We start from the raw sequence: 18,526 nt of genomic DNA, 5'->3' as shown, positions 1-18,526 counted from the left end.
AGAAACCCAATTACCCATGTCTACGAAACACCCACGAGCGACTAATAGAAGCAGCTAAAGCAATTAGCTTTTTAACGATAGTCAGGGTCACCCAGGTGATTTTCTACGCTGCCAAGACGTGCAAGTTCAAGAGAGCCACTCTACACGCCCGGAAACGAACTTCACCCACCGATGGTGTTCATGACCAGTGCAACGATCCAACACTGCCACCGCAATGTCACCGCAGATCGTACTCTTGCCAGTAGGTAAAATGAGAGGGAATTCCGTTGTCTCGAGTGTTACACGTGAGTCCAGTGAAGTAACTGTTCATCTGACGACAACAAATCCAGGGATTCGATAACGTTCCCTAATTGCCCAAATGACTAGTCATTATCGTTTCCTTTCATGTTGGAGATGTAACTATGTTCGGTGCACGAAAAATTAAGCGGAAGGCTCTTAAGTACTTCTAATTGCACGGATGTTACGAGGAGGTAGCTAGTAAGTTTGTGCTGCAACGAATGTGCATTACGCATGGGGTAATTGTATTTAAATGAGCGCATAAGGTGAAACATTAAATGAAAGATTATTTTTAGGTGGTTATTTAGTCTGAGTGCAATGTGAATTTTTTTTTTGAATTTTTTTTGTTTTTAAGATAAGAATAGTGAAGAAATTTAGGTAATTTATTACTGGAAATGTTAGTTACTTTACTTAGTATTGAGTATATTAAAGTAACTGAATACTTTAAATAGAATTGTAGCGAGTATAAATATACAATTTATTTCTGCTGAATGAGTAAAGGCCTCTTTAGAGGCACTATTGCATTCATTTAAAGAATATCTAAGTCTAAATCTGGAACCTCAATTTGTAAAGTAAAAGTGACTTCTAGAGTGAATTGTAAATTGAAGTCGTTTGGAGTGAAATTGGAGTCGTTTGTAAATTATTTAAAATTAGTCGAAGACGCTCCAATTTCTATTTGAGTATTTAATCAACTTATCCAAACATGATAACTAAATTTAAAATAAATTTGACAAATTCTATAGTCAATACTAACAATTCTTAAGGACTCTAATTTCTTAGTAAACTACACAATACATACACTATGTACATTGAAACTTAATATCTGAAAGATATTTCTCACAGTATAATCTCACTAAAAAATAATTGCATTCCGTTATGAAAGTAAAGTGTGATCTATCATAATAAAAAAAATCGTACAGTATGCAAAAATAGATGAGACTGAAACGCGTGAAGTCTGGGGGTCGTAAAGTCAAAGGCATCGCCTGTGGCACGTGGTAAAGGGTCGTCTCGTTTCGCTCTAACCCTGAAGGAGTTTCGACCCTTGAAATATGTATGTGGTGAATCACCAAGGTATCTCTGGTTAGGTCGAATTCTTCAGTGGAACACGTACCCCTCTTCTGGTATGTGAGAACCTGCCCTGTTCCCACCAGAAAGTTAAATTTGATAGTCCTAAAAAGGATTTGACAGGTCTATTATTAGCAAGTGTTAATCGAAATATAGTAAGATTGCTTTTTTTTCTAAATATTAAAATAGTGGATATATCTTGGTGGTTCTAGAGTTAGTTCCTATACCACTTCTCCTTTCAATTAAAAGAAAATTAGAAATAAAGGGGCACAGAAAAATAGTCAAGTTTCGTTTTAATAAGTGACGTCGTCTTGACATTGAAGACTAGACTATGTAGAATCGTACGACGAGAAAATTACATATAAAGTAACACACGAGTCCTTCGAGCCAAAGGCCTACCTCTGCGAAACTTCGCTGGAAACAGGGTACCCTTTGCCTGCGGCAATTAACTCTCTCGAGATTGCTAATTAACCCCGTGAGAATGTCGGGGACGATCCTATGCGTTTTCTACTTCTCCTCCGAACTTCAAATGCGCGATGCTTCAGATACAGAAATTAAGAAACAGTTCCCTTTATACTTTCCTCGAAAGGATGGAAGTTGTTTCAAGTAGAGTTTAAAAAATTATTTTGGAGATAACATGGAATTATAGGAAATAACGAATTGCAAATAACCTTTGGAGATGATAACATGATTAGGAGATCCAATTTTTGAAGTAAAAATGTATACATCTTTCATACTATGGAATAAATAAAATTTTGTATAAAAAATGTGATATCTTTTGAATTCTCTTAATCTAAAAAATATCACACGTCAAGAGTAATTTTTTAATTTTGCTATAGAAAATATTTCCATAAAGCACAAACCCAAAGTCCAAACCCAGATTCATCTATCTTCAACTATAGAATAAATTTTGTGTAATACATCGTGTTCTGCGTGTGATATTAAATAGCACAGTAGACACTACAGTATATTGCTTTTCTGATTAACGAAGCTTCTAATGAATAAAAGTTCATACTCGACCACTCCGAACTCTACAATTGGAGCTAGAGTGTCCTCTTCATTTCAAGATACCCTTTAGGTCCAGACTCGTCTGCTCTCAACCATAGATGGCAGAACCTTCATGGCCAAGTTTGCTATACTGTGAACCACCAACTTGGAGAGATATTCTCTGTTCCTTCTACCATTCAGTGAACAGCTTAGAATGTGTATCTTACTGGAGAAAGGCTCGCTGCGAGATGCCCGTTACACTGATTGCTTCCACTGATATTCGATTAAATTAGACGCAAATGGAAATGCTTCAATAGTATGCAAAGCAGAATTCATCTTTAAGGAGGTTCTATTCGAATCTGTTGATTACAATCAGATACATCTCGTTATTGGCTCAGTAAAAAGACGAATTATATTCAGAAAATCTATCCTACGTGATATCAAACTACTGTGGTCTGATTAAAAAGCAGAAACGAATAGGGGTAATAATATGAGAATGAAAATAGGCAATAATCATGCAAAGCATTATTCAAAAATAGTATGCTGACTAATAACTGTTTTCAGATACTAGTTTTGAGACTTTCTGCTTATCAAAGACTTACTTTTGTTTAAAGAATTCTAAACCAATTCTAAATGAACAGATTATAGATCTAACACTCTAGCAATAGAAATTATAAGATGCTTAGTTTACAAATGCCCTTAAAATTATTCTAAATTCTCTAGTTTCTTCTTTCCCCATTTCTGATCATGGAGCAAGAACTTTGAACCATCATTAGAGATATCTATAATCTCACTTCCATAGGCCTTTTTTTGTTTCGATTATCTCTTCACATTATTTCAAATGATCATTATTAACCAACCGATCAGCAATTATTTTATAACATAGACGTTATCTTCATCCTCTGGGAAAGAAAAAGAAGGGACACTCCTCTTTCCAGATTAGATTACCTGCACAGAGATTAGCGCTGTAACATGAAGTGGATACGGTACGCGAGAACGGTAAAGTAATCTTCATTCGTCTTAAGTTTTCAAGCGCCTAGACTCTTTTATCTCGAGTGCACCAGCCCTTCAGATCCAGCATATTTCATTATCGTCGTGGGATTTCTTAAGTGCCTGGGTTACTGGTAACATCGCACGATCGAAATCACTCGAAGCAAGTGTCACCCTCCAGCCGCGAAAACCGCTCAAGGCTGTCCACTTTTGTTAGAAGATCATCGGTGCTCATCGATACGTGAAGATGTCAAGGCGCTTGTTAATGATACCAACATTTCCTGACGGGTTTCATTCAGTGTAGATATGATACCCCTTGGATTCATTCTATTATTATTATACATTAAGATAAATCAAAAGTTTATTTTATTCAGTACATATTGAGTAAAAATATTTTCTTAGTATTGATATTATATAAATATTTGTCCTTATTTGCAGTTTTGTTATATTCCAATTTTATAGAATTCATATTACTATAATATTACTGAAATTCCTGTTGATGGCATTGAAATCTCCAGAACACTATTTTCCAATGACATCATCATCGTATCAACCCTGCACATGCATCTTCGACTTAAATCACTTCTGCTTCTTTATACTAAAATTAGTTCTTCTTTAATGGAATCAGAGTGGTCCTTAAATATGTACATGTTATAATGTATTACAATTCTACTTGAATATTAACACTACTCCAATTAAAGCTATATGTGCAATACACAACTAGGCGTGTACAGTTAAGTGAACATATAAAATTAAACAAACTGTATAAAAACAAATGCAAAGTGGTGATATAAATTCTATCTATGTTTGGCCCACAAATCAAATGCACATGACGTCTCATTACATATGCAACCGAGTGAATCGAGGAGCGTCCCTTCACGCGTATATTCTTCTACTCACAATCTGTCCATTTCGTCACGTGTCTTCAATATGAAATAACTTTACTGACCAACCCGCCTTTCGAGGCGTGCATTTAGTCACTCTGGCGATGCCAGCCTTAACGAGCTTCGCGTTCTTATTCTACTCTTTGTTTTCGATTCATCTCGCTTACCTTGAGGGCACAAAAGATGCAGGATTCCCGCATGCAAGCATGTCCTGAAAGCTCCCTGAAGCTCCGTCGAAAGATGTCGAGGTGCCATAACACCTGAAATGCAAGGAAAATGATTTTTAGTAGAGCCGAGAGTTTCTTTTTCAAGTAAAATGTCAAATACTTGTAATAAGAAAATTTAAGAACGCTTAACGACGACGTCCTCTTTCTTTTTAAAGTCATTATTGGATATGTTGATAGTCTGCCTTCACTTCAATTAATTAATTTTAATAGTAGTTCTTGTGTACTATTTCTCTATTTCGTACCTTTATGTATAATAGTAACATTAGATTTAGTGATTCTATTTTTGAAATATGCAATCAGCAGTCCATCTTAATTTCTTTTCAGGTTTGAGTCAATTGAAAAGCTTCCAACTTCTTGCCTTATTTAGACTCACATTTTTACCTTATTACCATAATAACGTCATTATAGGACATGCTAATTGGTACAACAAATCTGGGTTTCTCGCACCGAGAGAATGAATGACGATTCTGTGTAGATGTGCACGCAACACGAGGAAGTATGCAAATATGACAATAGCATGGGTGAAACGAGTCTCCAACCACGCACGATAGTTTGTTACTTCACCGTGTCGCGTACGCGTTATTTATTCGGAAGGAAAGTAAATCACAATTTCCGCGGCCATGTCCTGTCGCATAGCGGAACATTGTTTTCGTCTTTCCGGTGTTCACGGATTAAATATCCGGTATTTCATCAAACGTGGCCATAATTTAAAGCGAAAATTATGACTGACTGATTTTACTGCTTTTCATTCATTTTTAATAAAATTAACGCAAGAAATATAGCCTGAGTCGAAAGAAATCGTGCCATACACAATTAAGCTAATTGTAGAACTTGGAATTTCGTCGAATCTAGCTATAATTTACAGCGAGAATGATGAACGAATGATTTTGCTGCTTTTCGTTCTTTTTCAATAAAATTAATGCAATGAATGTAGTCTGAGTTGAAAGAAATCGTGCCATATACAATTAAGCTAATTGTAAAAGCTGAAATCGTAATAAAATGCACTCATTGCGATAGAAAGATCCGATTTAATTAGCTCGAAAGGCGAAATGAATTTTCGCCTTGTAGAACGCTTGGGCAATTTTTACGAGTTACTTTTTTTTGCCTGATACGAGGACCAAGATTTATTGACGAATCGTATTAAAACTTATTCGTGCGAAATCAATTGCATGAATTCGGGTCAGTTAATGATGAAGTTCGTTATTGATTGAAAGCAGTTTTATTTCTCTCTGATAAACAGTTTCACGTTATTCTTTGAGTTGCAGAAATCTTTTAATACTTTCGAATGTAACAAACTTCGACACTAAAACTGCAAATAATATTGAACTTGATCTCCATTCATTCTCGCAGGTACAATACTAGTGGCGTTTTTTCAGAAGGCATTATCATTGCAAAAAAGAGAAGAAACGAAGTCTATATGCGGAAAGCGTTTTCATTGAATGAACATGTTTTGAAAGACTCGTGGGGTCGTGGGATCCAACGAGTGAACAGGGTCCTTCCAGCAGGAGTGCATGGATATTGCTCCCAGGTCAGACTGTTCCACGATGCTTGAGGGACAAGTGCATGCTTCGACTATAACGTGCACTTCCCCTCTGTGCGTAGAACCCAACACGCACTCGTGCTTTCAGTGTCGAAAATGGATATGCCACTCCACACCAATTCGTACGTGCTCGATTTTTCCAGCTACTGGAATCTTCTAATACTGGCTTTATGAATAAATAGAATACAATTGAGGATTGAATAAAAAAGTATTGTATGTGAATGTTCGTAATACTATTGATAATACTACTAGTAATAAAATGACCAATGTAGTTTGAAAGTTTATATACCTTTATATTTTTTATCGTAAAGTAATTTATGAATTCCTTTATTTGTTTATGAAATATTGATCGTAACAGCGAAAACAATATTGATACTCATATAAAATGAGTAACATGTAATAGTTTGACTAATTTGTGTTAGTTAATAAAGAGTGACAGTACTGGTAATGTCTCGATACATATTAATTGACTATTGATTAACTGATTAGCAAGTAAATGTGTCCTCTGAGATACCTCGCTGTAACAATTATTCATGCAGAATAACAGGGCTCTTAACCATTCAATTGTGAGCAAATCAATACATTATTGAGTGCAAAATTCATCGACAATTTTATTTGTAAGATTTATGGTAAAAAATGGTATTAATCATACATAAAATTTTAATACAATTTCCATGAATTCTGTAGTTTCACTAACAAAAAGTTAAATACTAATTTCTCCTATAAAGAGATAACATGTAATCAATTAAATCACACTTATTTCTGATTAACTATATTCTTGTTATGAAGAAATTCAAAAGGTAAGGTGATGGAAATTATAATCATTTACGCTTTAGGAGTTCAGGATGCTCTAAATACCCAGTTATTGTTGCATGACTCCGAGGCATTTGATCGTATTTCTAGTGTACCTAACAATTAAGCCATTTATTTACTACCATTTACTGTCAACATCTGTCATAGAAAATTGGTCAATACTGTTTTTAGATATAAGTTTGTTCAATCTTTTTTGTGAAATTTCTGCACTGATAATAAAATAATACTAATAATGGTATTATTAATTATTTGTAAGTGATAATATCCTATACAGCAATTTTTTATTCTTTTTGATGCCAGTCTGTATATTTCTCCAAGAAAATCCGGTTTCTATCATTGACCAGTTCTCATACCATTTTTTGTGCGTTGAAAAATACATAAACCTTTGATTTCGTCAGAAAAGTATAACGTTTCCCACCGTGATCGCGCTAATTTGCATGTGTAACCAACGATTCCATGCGAGTTCCACGTACACGCGGTTTCTCGCAATCTCATCTAATAGGAAACCTAGTACAACGTATGTAAATGCATTTTATCCTCTGTTGCAATGCTGATCTAGAAACGATTAATTGATAATTAACTTTGATTAATCGAGACAACAAAAGGGAAGGAAGGAGTCCTATAGTTAAAAATAATTATCAGTATTGTTGATTATATGGAACATGCATCTGAGGACCTTCGCTAACCAGTTTAACCAAAATACAAAACTAGAAAGTATTATGCAGATACTAAATACCATGAAGTATTTACAGCTTTGACAATACATCATTTTCCAACAGAAATAGCTATGTAATTAAAGGTACCAACTTTTCTTTAAGATCTTCCCAGAGTCAATTCTATTCAAACTTGAAGACCAAAAGTGAAAATAAATTCCTAATCAAAATACTAAACCCAACCCTCAATTTATCGTTCATATTTGTCCACAAGCAGGAATACACAATACTACTTTCTCAAAGTCAGACAACTCCAAAACTGAAACACAAAACACCAGACTCGCTATGTAGCACAAAAGGACCGCCTCATTTGGACACCTTTCCCCTCCCAGCATCTCGACCTCCCATGATCGCGCCATTTCCAATCTCAGAACCTCACCGCAGAAACCCAAATCCTTCGCTCAGTCCCTCACACAACAAACCTAAATAACAATACCTTATTAGCAAATTAGAATCTATATTCACAGCTGGATTAAAGCGAACACGCAGTATCAACAAGTACACCGCCTCAGCATCAAGACACAGGTAACGGTATACGCGTTATTCCAGCGTATCCAACCGCGGCCGAAAGTCGATCGTCTTTGCCACAAGCCAGGCAGCGGCCATGGTCCGCGGTGATCAGCGAAAAATGCAAACCTTGGCGATCTGGAAGAGGGCCTGCCTCCTGGGTCGCTGCTCCTGCTTCATCGCTCTTTCTCCGCTGACCAAGTCTTGCATGGACGACTCTCGATCTCGAATGGCCCGCGCGACTCGCGATTCACCACCGCGCGGAAGATCATCCACGGTCGATGATCAGCAATGAACCAGTAGCACTGTACATCATCCACAAAGCGTTGATTGACACGGTTACGGTAGGACGACACTTGGATCGCGCGCAAAGGAGTACTCTCTTAGCCGGGCGTCGGTGCAACAATGCCCACACAGGGCTGGGACCACTACAGACCGACAGCAGCGCCCGTGGGACTCCTGCGGACAGGTACGGAAGCATGCAGCGCTCGGCGTGTGCTATAGTTCGAACACAGTGAGATGCTGGCATAGGTGCTATAGTGTGCACGGTGTCTGCAGTGGGCTGCAGAGAGTGCTGTTCCTTTGGAGTGTACAGGCTTGGGGCTTCGCAGGAACGCAGAGGCCTGGGGATTGCTTTAGTCTTGGATGATACTTTCTCCCCTGTTTCAGCGTTCATTGCCACGCTATGGTCGATAGGGATATAGAGTCTGAGAGGCTTTATGGGAATTTGAATTTTTGTTTCCTTTGCTTACTGCGGGGTATGATTGATGAGGCTGTTGTCTTTGAGTCTGTTCATTGAGAATTAAATTCGGAATTAATGGTATTGTTTCCTGGAGTTCTGTTTGTAAAGTCTATCTTGCTCTGATGTTTTTCAGAATTGCTAATGTTATTTGGAATTCTTGTGTATATCGAGTCGTTATTCTTAAAGACAGGATTACTTAGAATTCTTGAAAGAAGTTAAAATGTATCAAGGAATATGACTTCACAAAGAAGAATTAGAGTCAAGTCAACAAGTCGAGTCAGTGATAGATATCAAGCCTGTGCATTTGTTTACATCTGCAGACTCGGCTCATTGACCCGGCTATAAACCATAATTTTTAATGACTTAGAGGTCGATGCACCATAAGACCCAAATTCAAAAAATGTCTGCAGGCTACCTTCCCCAAATGACGCTATTACCACTCTAACTTCCAACAAAAGCACGAATGCATATTTCTGCAATAAACATTACCCACTCTTCTACCTCTTCACCCCAAGAACAGTTGGAATCCCAATTAAGAACTGCGGCAGCCGAAAGGAGGGCCTAAGTAAATAATAAAATATACAGACAGGTTGTAAAATCCGTTCCTGGCGCGTATAGTACAGTGTACACAGGCCGCCATTTTTACTACAGGGCCCCAGCGTGGGTGAGAGGCCCGGGGTCAGTTGTAACGGCCAATGGTGGGAGAAAAGAGGTGGGGAGAGCGATTCCTCCTTTTCGAGGGAGCGGAAAGGGGAAGTGGTGAATAGGGCCGCGGAAGAGGCCCCGCGTGGGGAGAGAAGACGCTGGCGAAGGTACGTATAGCGACAGGGAGGAGGGTAGAGGAGGGAAGGAATGAAGGGCGACGCGGAGACGGATGAGAGGAGGCAATCATGGGACGGACAACGTTTTACGTTACGCTACGATGGTACGAGATTGTTACGCAATTTGATTCGGGAAAGAATGAGCGGGCTATTTGGGAACTCTCCCCTTTTCCCTTCAAGCTATTCCGATGCATATCTAGATTTAGAGGTTTTAGTTTGCCTCCTGCGCTAATTTGCGCGAGGGGAGGACGGACCTTTTGTTAGCGTGCGAACTGATTCGGTGTTTGTGAACGTGGCGGGAAAACTTTCGCGTCGATGTCATTGTTGTTTTGCTGAATGAATATTCCAGTTCCATGGTGGATTTAAATTTTGTTGAGAATGGTGATTGGTGAGACCAACCATGCTAATCGTGGAATGATTGATTGTCTTATTTATGCAATCGGGAATAATATTATTAATGGAGATCGCGAAGGTCTCGAAATTTAAATGAAACTCCGAAAATATGTATAATATTCGCATAAATATTGCAAAAGTGACACAACTCAGAAAAGCATGTTTTTTAGGAGAAGCGGAAAACTATTTAAGTATGAGTTTAGGAGAAAATTATTTATTAAAGACATAATACTGACATAAAGAGTAGTTTTACTAATGAATATATCTGATTTAGATAATTAGGCTAAAAATAGTTCTTAGAATAAATTCTATAATTCTGATCTTTAATTAGTAAACTTTCTATAATAAATAAAGCTACATTCATCAGACTGATTTATACCTGTAATTCAAAAATCACGTTTTTTGAGTTGTGCCATTATCGAAGTACATACGCGACATGTACAAAGAAAGAAGATGAAACCATTTAGACTTCATGAAAAGAAATAATTCCACCCCATTACCCCAAAGTATCATTTTCACGAATTCGCGAAAATATAAACCTTTAACAGACGCATCCCGTTCATTTGCAACACACCACTGCTCGAAAAAATCGTAATTATTGTCATATGTGCAACGTGTGTGGGCACATATGGTCGTTCGTTGGGCGCCAATCGATAAACGTTAGTAAATTGTTCTGTGTATCAGCACAATGGAAAGAAAGGCTGGGACTATTACGTTACCCGTCGTTATTGCAACACAGAATGCTTGAGGACATTCGAAGAGTGTAATTGCACGCGAATACGAAAACTTGAGCCTTTTTGCTTATGGAAGTGTCGGCACATGTTGAGTTTAAACACGTTTACATCGTTCTGCTAACATAAAGGATGGACATGTATAAAGAGTCAATTATTTTAATGAGAGTGCACCTGAGAGCGTTTAACTTTTCAATTCCAAGAATTCGAAATATTTAAGAAAGGACATATTATAGAAATATAATATAGATACGGTGTGTCAAAAATCACTAAAATTTATTCTAAGAGAATTTTCTAATATACTTGTTCTACTGCACGTTAGAAATGTATCGAAGGCAAAAACTCAATTCTAAGAGGAAACTTGAGTCGTATGGCTCCGAAATGCGCTCTACAATTAGGAGACGATATTCCTAAGCACGTAGGACGCCAGTTTTCCATAGGTCTGGCATTATTTGAGGATTTCCAGACGCCACTTGCTGGGCCCACCAACAATGAAGGACTTTCTTTTCGGAAGAGCAAAACGGAGTGCGACGACAAAGAGACCGCCATCAGTCTCACGGTCGTGCTAGCCTCTCCTCTTTACTGGGATGCTTTGCAGACCTCCTACGAGTTCTTGAAGAATCGTACCAATACCTCAGAACAGGGATTGTCTTTCCAAGTATTCAAAGAACTTGCCTCTACGTTTTTTTTTTGGCGCCACATATTTTTCTCATATGTTCCGCTGTTGTGACTCTGTCTGAACCTTTTTTTTGGCGAAACTGTTACAGAAACATAGGTGGTCGATTTACATTTTTATATGAATGGAAGAGATTTGATAATAATTAATCATTTGTTTTCCTAATTGTTTTACAATTTTCAACTTTCATCTGAAGCCATTCTCTTCAGCATTATAAAGTGAAGTATAATGTGTATTCCATGAGATTCTGTATCGAGCAACCAATCTTTCCCATTGAAAACAACGTGGGCGGGAAATGCAATAGCATCAGCCTTTGTTTCAGATGCCCTAATAGTTTGCAGCTGCGGATAGTGATGAGCACGTAATGTCAAGTTGAAAAAGTCATCGTCTCACATGCCTGCGATCCATTATCCTATTTATTGACACTCCTGCACATTCTTTGCAAATGAATTCCTGCTAATTGCATATGTGTGAACTGTATGCACGTTACGTTTAACTATTATATTTATGATTTCAAAACTTTACGTGCGAGATATAATAAAATCGTTTTACTTCAATTCTTTTTGGTGCTGAACGAGTTAAAAATATTTTGTTGAATTATTATTACAGAAATATACATCAAATTATTCGTATATTGAATGTGAAATTCTTTAGGTGAAAATTATCAATTGTACTTTATTATTGAAATAGAAAATAATAAAGTTCTTAACAGTCAAAGAAGTTATATGGAAATAGAAGCATAATGCCTACATGAATAGTTAATAAATAAATTACTTTTAGTAATACAACATTGACTGTTTGCAATACAAAATTTGGAACATGTCATGATATTCTGATTCTGTATAATTCGACATGCATTTAGGCTGTATCACATTGCTGCACAACAGTGATTGTTTATTCATTACCTCTTGACATACAATGGTAATATTAATACGCAGAACACAACAGTAACAAGGAGTGACAATACTTTCCATCATGAATGATTCTGATATGTGAAACGCAAAAGAATCAAGATTCAAAGGTGTGCTGATGCAAATTACATGATTTGAAATTTCATGAAACTTAATCAAAATACGTACTTATGCTGATATCAATTGTTTTGTGACATAAAATATTTAATTACTTGTGTGTAGGAATAAAATAAAATTCTATGTCATCTTAAAGATAAAAGAATGGAAAGTTAATACCAAGGTTTAATTATTAGATATTGTAGAATTGAAATGCAATAAAACTTAGTACAGACAAAGTGAATTGAAACCAAAATCTGTTTAAATCTGTATCCCCAAAAATATTTCGAAAAAGAAACCAGACAGTTCACGGTCGAGTTTTTCACTCTTTGGTATCTGTTTTACGTGACACAGCCGTTGGCATTTTTTTCGATAATATAGTTAAATACATGGCATGCACGTTCCAGGCAGTAATTCAACTGCCTCTCGATATGCACACCCTTTGCAGGGTTTCACCAGCGCATCTGTCGCCATGCAACACCCTTCGATACAATACAGGTGGTAAATGTATGTCCTTCGATTTCAGTTTTATCCCTATATTCGCATTTCACTTTCGATACAATCACAGAGCACAATTGATACTACAATATTTGTTCTATTGATTGCTGGGCTCGTTTGAAGGTTTGTTATTTTTAAAGTTACTGTATCTTTTCAAAGAACCTATTATCGAATATAGAAAATTCAAAATAGTTATTAAAAAGGTAAGAAATATATACTAATTTATTAGGTTACTATTACAGTCCCTTTTCTCAGTTCAGAAATTTCAGTCCTCCCGAAAAATCAACAAGGGGTTGCAGAATATATAAAAATGTCTCTGAGTTTAAAAATTGTACATAAAAAATAATTAGTGACAACTTAATAAAATAATACCTAACTCTTACTGTTTAGTATTTTCATTCTTTTACTGTTATTGTATACATACAGAATTATTTGAAATGTATGCCTAGAAGTGCCTTTTAAATCGTGACCCAAGTTACGTCACAGAAGATTGAATTCCTCCTTAATTCGATCACACCTTTTTTTTCCATGCTCGGTGAAAATACTTTTTGTAACCTGTGCGAGTGAATCCACAGGCTGCAGGTGCTACAGCAGCCTCGTCATATTCATCAGCACGAGTGCAGTGGAAAAGGGGGCGCAGGTTCATTCGTCAGGTACAAAAGAAGCAGGTAAGGGCTTTTCAATTCGAAACGGGGGGTCAGTAGAAGCTACCTGCTAAAGCCTCATATAGGCCGAGAGCACCATGGGGCTCTGGTTCAGTCATTTCGACTTTCAGGTGCCTAAAACGATTCTTTTATCCCTAACCAGTGATGCGTGACCCCGTGGCCATCAAGATTCCACCTCACGCGTGAGAAGTATTTACATTTGAAACGATATCATTGTAAGAAGCAAGCTCCAGTCGTTTCTTGGCATTTGATGGCTTGAAACTCGAGATGCGATTAAAGCTGGAATTTTCGAGTCTGTGAAAGGATCGAGCATGCCTTGATAGCGCTTAGTGTCATGTCAACCCCTGGAAAATGAATTTTTTTGAAGCGAAATTAAGTAGATGGAATGCGTCTGACTATTTATGGTTTATATCACTGCATTTTTAATGTACATTGAAAAGAGGTAGAGAAGTCGATCCATGTTGTACAAAACATTGTATATTAATTTTAAGACACTAATGGGGAGGCTATCTTCTACTTGCTTATTATCATTTTCAACAGGTTCAACAAAAATGCAGTTATTTTTCCTGAATTTAACACAACTTTTACCACTTCGATCTTCATAAAATCAATACAAAAGGTAAAAATACTATCATTACGAAATATAATATGACACAGTATGCAATATTTCACAAAATAATGATGGCTCTCTATTTACGTAGCAGCAACCACAGCCTCTAATCTCATCTATTATTTTATTCCTCTAAAAGCTTTCTCAGCCCCCAAAAAGAAGCAACATTTTTTCGTCGAGCAAAGATCTCTCTTCCAGACTTTATGCTCGAATGTCACATTGCACGATGATGCAACGCGGAAAATGACTGTGGCAAAGGACAGCAGGCAGACAGCGACGACGTTTTCATCGGGGTCGGAAAGTCGCGGAGGAGGATGCGCAAGATGCAGCGATGTGCAGCTATTTGGTTGGACACGTTGCACGCGAAACCCTTCCCTTTCACCATGATCGGGGCACGAGCACCGGGAATGCGTGCCTCTTCTGCTCTTACGTTGACATTTATTCCCGACTGAGTGACCCAACACCTGCAACGCGTGCCAGATTGACCTCGGGCCCGCTAGAGATTCGCCGTCCCTCGTTCAGGACTTAACGAAGATAAACTGCTCTACAGTTAATTGAAGTCACCGCTGCATCGATGGCATATGGGTACTCGTTACATCACATGGATACTGAAGCATAGTGAGTGAAAACGCGAGGGACGTTTATGGGGAATCCCTTTCCTTTTGGATCTTTGAAATGTGATATTCCTTCTCTAGTGGAAGTAATTGAGGAAAATTAATTATTTATATGTGATATACTGTAGGATAAAATTATTGAACTAGGTATAATTATAGAACTGACTATGTATGTACTGATAAGCACTCCCTGTGTACATATGTAGTAGGAACGTGACAGAACTGCTGGCGTATGCAGCGTATCAGTGGATGTACTCAATGATAATAGGCTATCAAGTGATTTAGGTCAACCATTAACACTGAACGCATTGTTAGATTTTTCATGCATGGGAATTAATTGGGAAAGCTTGTTCTAAGACTTTGTAGCTTGAATATCAGACGTTTGCAAATTAGTTCGTAGATCTAAGATTATACTGTGTTTCTGACTTGTGAATTACGTAGGTATATTGTTAGGCAAATGAGTGCAGTTCTCGTTGGTACATAGCGGTCCAAAAATATACACCGTTAACTTCGTTATACGTCTTCGGACATACTATGAAATTTCGAAAAATAACATGAAATTTTAAATATTGCTAAACATAGTATTTCTTTTTTTAATACAGGTGACTTTTATAATGAACTGAATGTTTTACAATAAAGGAACACTAATATTATTTAGAAGTATAAAAATGTAAATGGGCATCAAATTAATTTACCCACTTATTACTACTAATTCTTCAAATTTATAAATTTTCAAATTTTTGAATTTTCAAATTTAAAAATTTTAAAATTTTTAAATTCACTTTTTAAATTTTCAAATTCTTAAATTCACTTTTTAAATTTTCAAATTTTTACATTTTTAAATTCAAACCTTCAAGCTTTTGAATTATCCAAGCATTTTATATTTATCAAATTTCAATTCTAAATTTTTGTTGCTTTCTTAATATCAATCACAAAAATACAAAATATCTATTCCCATATAAATTGAATTTCCTCAAAGGTACGATCAGTGCAATAATCTCAAGACTAAACCAAGAAACAATTCAAATTCTATATTGCAAAAGGTAAGTATAGATATCTCAACGTAAGATTTACGCGAAATAAAAAGAACAATGCTATGATCAAGAAATCAAATCGATGGTAACGGATTCCAGGTAACACGATACAGGCTAGTGACATTTCAAGAACTTCAGCGTGCAACATGCAACGTGCACCGCGCACGTGCTCTCTGCTCCAGCTGCGAGCAGGAAGAAGTAGAAAACGAAGTGCATTGATATCAGCTCAGTCGACGGGGAAAGGAAAGTGCAATCATTGCATCTGCATGCACCTGTGCTCGATTCGATTCCTGCAAAGTTTACTTGACAAATTCACAACTGCAAGAACAACCAGCGACTTTCGAAAAAAAAGGCCTCGAGTTGATCATCTAGGGCGCCAATCCCTAAACGATTGATCGACAGCACCAAGAATAGATCTTCGAATACAGAGCTGTTAAGAAAGTTTGTTCCTAGTAACGTGCAAATTTACTCATGGATATGAGCTTCGCCCAGAGTAAGATGTACCGAGCGTGAAGCAATTTATCAAAGTTAATGATGGACGGGTTTCTGTGATGGCAGTGGAGGTGAACTCTGCTGGATGATTCCAGACAATGTGTTGGACAATGTCTGTTCCAGTGGAGCGGAGATGTATGTGTAAAGTGAGAATTGTGTGCTAGGAAGACGTACTGTGAGAGGCAATTATGATTCTGAGATTCAATTTTAACTTTCATAAAATGGAGCTTGATGAAGTATCTACAATTTTTACGTGTGGTAAAGAGTAATTGATTTCATGTCAAAATGAGTGTGGAAAGTTTATTAATCACAAGAAAGGACATTTTATTACTAAAAAATCATGGTAACATATTGTATTTGTTTCTGAGACTAATTTGATAACCAATAGAATAACTTGTGTTCTTATTAAGTTGCAGAATAGTGTATCCAACTATTCTCATTAGACAGTATAATCTAATGGGGTAAGTAGTAGAATATTTTTGCATTTAGAAATTCAATTGTTAGTGTTGAATACTTTGTCTTCAAGAGGAAATAACAAGAAAAGGCCTCATTGTAAAGGAAACATGTAACAAAGGTCTATTCTTTACAATTCGTTAAAACTGGAACACCTAACAATTAACGTATACCTACATACCACCCATATCTACAAGATTAATTAAAAGACATGTTTTCTAAAACTATATCATTCAATAAAATGACACATATTCATAATTTTCTACAGTCCTAGACAATAATTTTGAAAATAAATTGATGAATGATCATTGTAAAGCATTGTAAAATATCAAATAAATACAATAACTCTATTATTTCAAATACTTCAATTCCAGATTCTTTTATAAAAAAATTATTTATTCAAAAAATTCTTTTTCAGTGGAAGTTCCATTTTCATCTAATTCCAAGCAGAAAATGAAAATGAATTACTCATTTTTTCAGGAAAAAGAATCAGTCAGGGTTCATTAATCTGCGACCTCTTTCACTGGGTCCGAATTCAACGATTCTCATTACTCATTAATGTATAACATTACAGCTAGATATTTCACAATAGCGAGGATACTGATCCTTTCACCAAAGACACAGCGTTTGCTGCCTCGAATCTCTTCTCGCCCTGTAGTCTGTCGAGATTCTAGTTGAATCTCCATTTACTACTCCGCGTTTCGCACGTGCGCCGCTCACCGTCAGCAGAACACGAAGAAAAGAAGCTACGAAACACGACGCAGAAACTCTACGAGAAGAGATAAATGATCGTCTTTCAAGAGGATAAGATTTACTATAAATAGCGCGAGCAGAGTCTCGTTTTATTTCTCAGTCGCCACAATATTGCAATATTCCCTCCCCACAGTCTGCTCATTAATTATTTCACGATCCATTTGTCTACCAAAAACGACGTGACAGAGATCACTATATAATTCTTTCATATAGTTACTTCGTGAAAACAGCTGAAAATTTCTGACAAGTCAGAAAGAATAATGCATATCATGTTATATAGAAAATAAGGGAATTCCCCATTAATTTCAACTATAAAATATTATAGAAATATCATAATATATGATATGTTACAGAGGCACCACGTTTTAAGACTACCATTCGTCGCAATTTTTGCTCCTCGTTACATGGAAACCACATTACAAGAGAATCGCGTTATAGGAAGGTTTATTGTATACAGTACAGTGGGGAAAGGATGATCAGAGTCCTTACATAACTACGAGTAAGCCTGACGAATTTGTACTTCGACATAGAAAGCGAAAACAAGAGTGATTAGCAGTGCTTATCGATGATACAGTCTAACAGAAGACTGATCATCCAACGCTACTTAGTATTAAACCCTGTTTCAGCAGAAGTAACGTCGTCCGAGTAATCACGCAAAAAATTCTTTTCTCTCTAAAAGCTGAGGTAATTTGAAACCCTTTCTTTCCCGGAAATTATCCGCCGTCCAGTCGTGTCTTTCCCTTTTTATCCCTCCGCTGGAGCTCACCGTTGGCAGAGGTGCTGCTCGCACGTGCGCCGCTCGTCCCAGCAAAAGGAAGAAAATCCAGCCGACGAGAAGACAGCGCGCGGCGAAACAGGTTTCCCCTGGAACACGCTGAGCTCCCGCGTCTCGGTCCACGAAAAGCTGCTGCGTACGCGCGAAGAGGCCCCGAAGACGTTGAAATATCGCGGAACGGGCCCCGCTACCGTCTCCCCAGCGATCAGCGGATTTATACGAGCAAGAAACGGTTCCGATCGAGCGTGCAGTCGCGCAGG

The 18,526-nt window shown here is 37.2% G+C and overlaps 1 protein-coding gene across 1 annotated transcript in view; it reads right to left on the bottom strand.

The window, feature by feature from the left end:
- The window catches only part of Ec (ubiquitin specific peptidase echinus), an 87,789-nt gene that overhangs the window by 23,661 nt on the left and 45,602 nt on the right, over positions 1–18,526 (bottom strand). Inside the window, exon 3 of the mRNA XM_076382962.1 lies at positions 4,370–4,462. Within this exon, the coding sequence (XP_076239077.1) occupies positions 4,370–4,462 (93 nt within the window). The remainder of the gene's footprint in view (positions 1–4,369; positions 4,463–18,526) is intronic.

Source organism: Calliopsis andreniformis, chromosome 8 (assembly GCF_051401765.1).
Source record: "Calliopsis andreniformis isolate RMS-2024a chromosome 8, iyCalAndr_principal, whole genome shotgun sequence".
Lineage (NCBI taxonomy): Eukaryota > Metazoa > Arthropoda > Insecta > Hymenoptera > Andrenidae > Calliopsis > Calliopsis andreniformis.
Note: the sequence above shows the minus strand (reverse complement) of the source record. Positions and strands in the feature narration are given on the sequence as shown.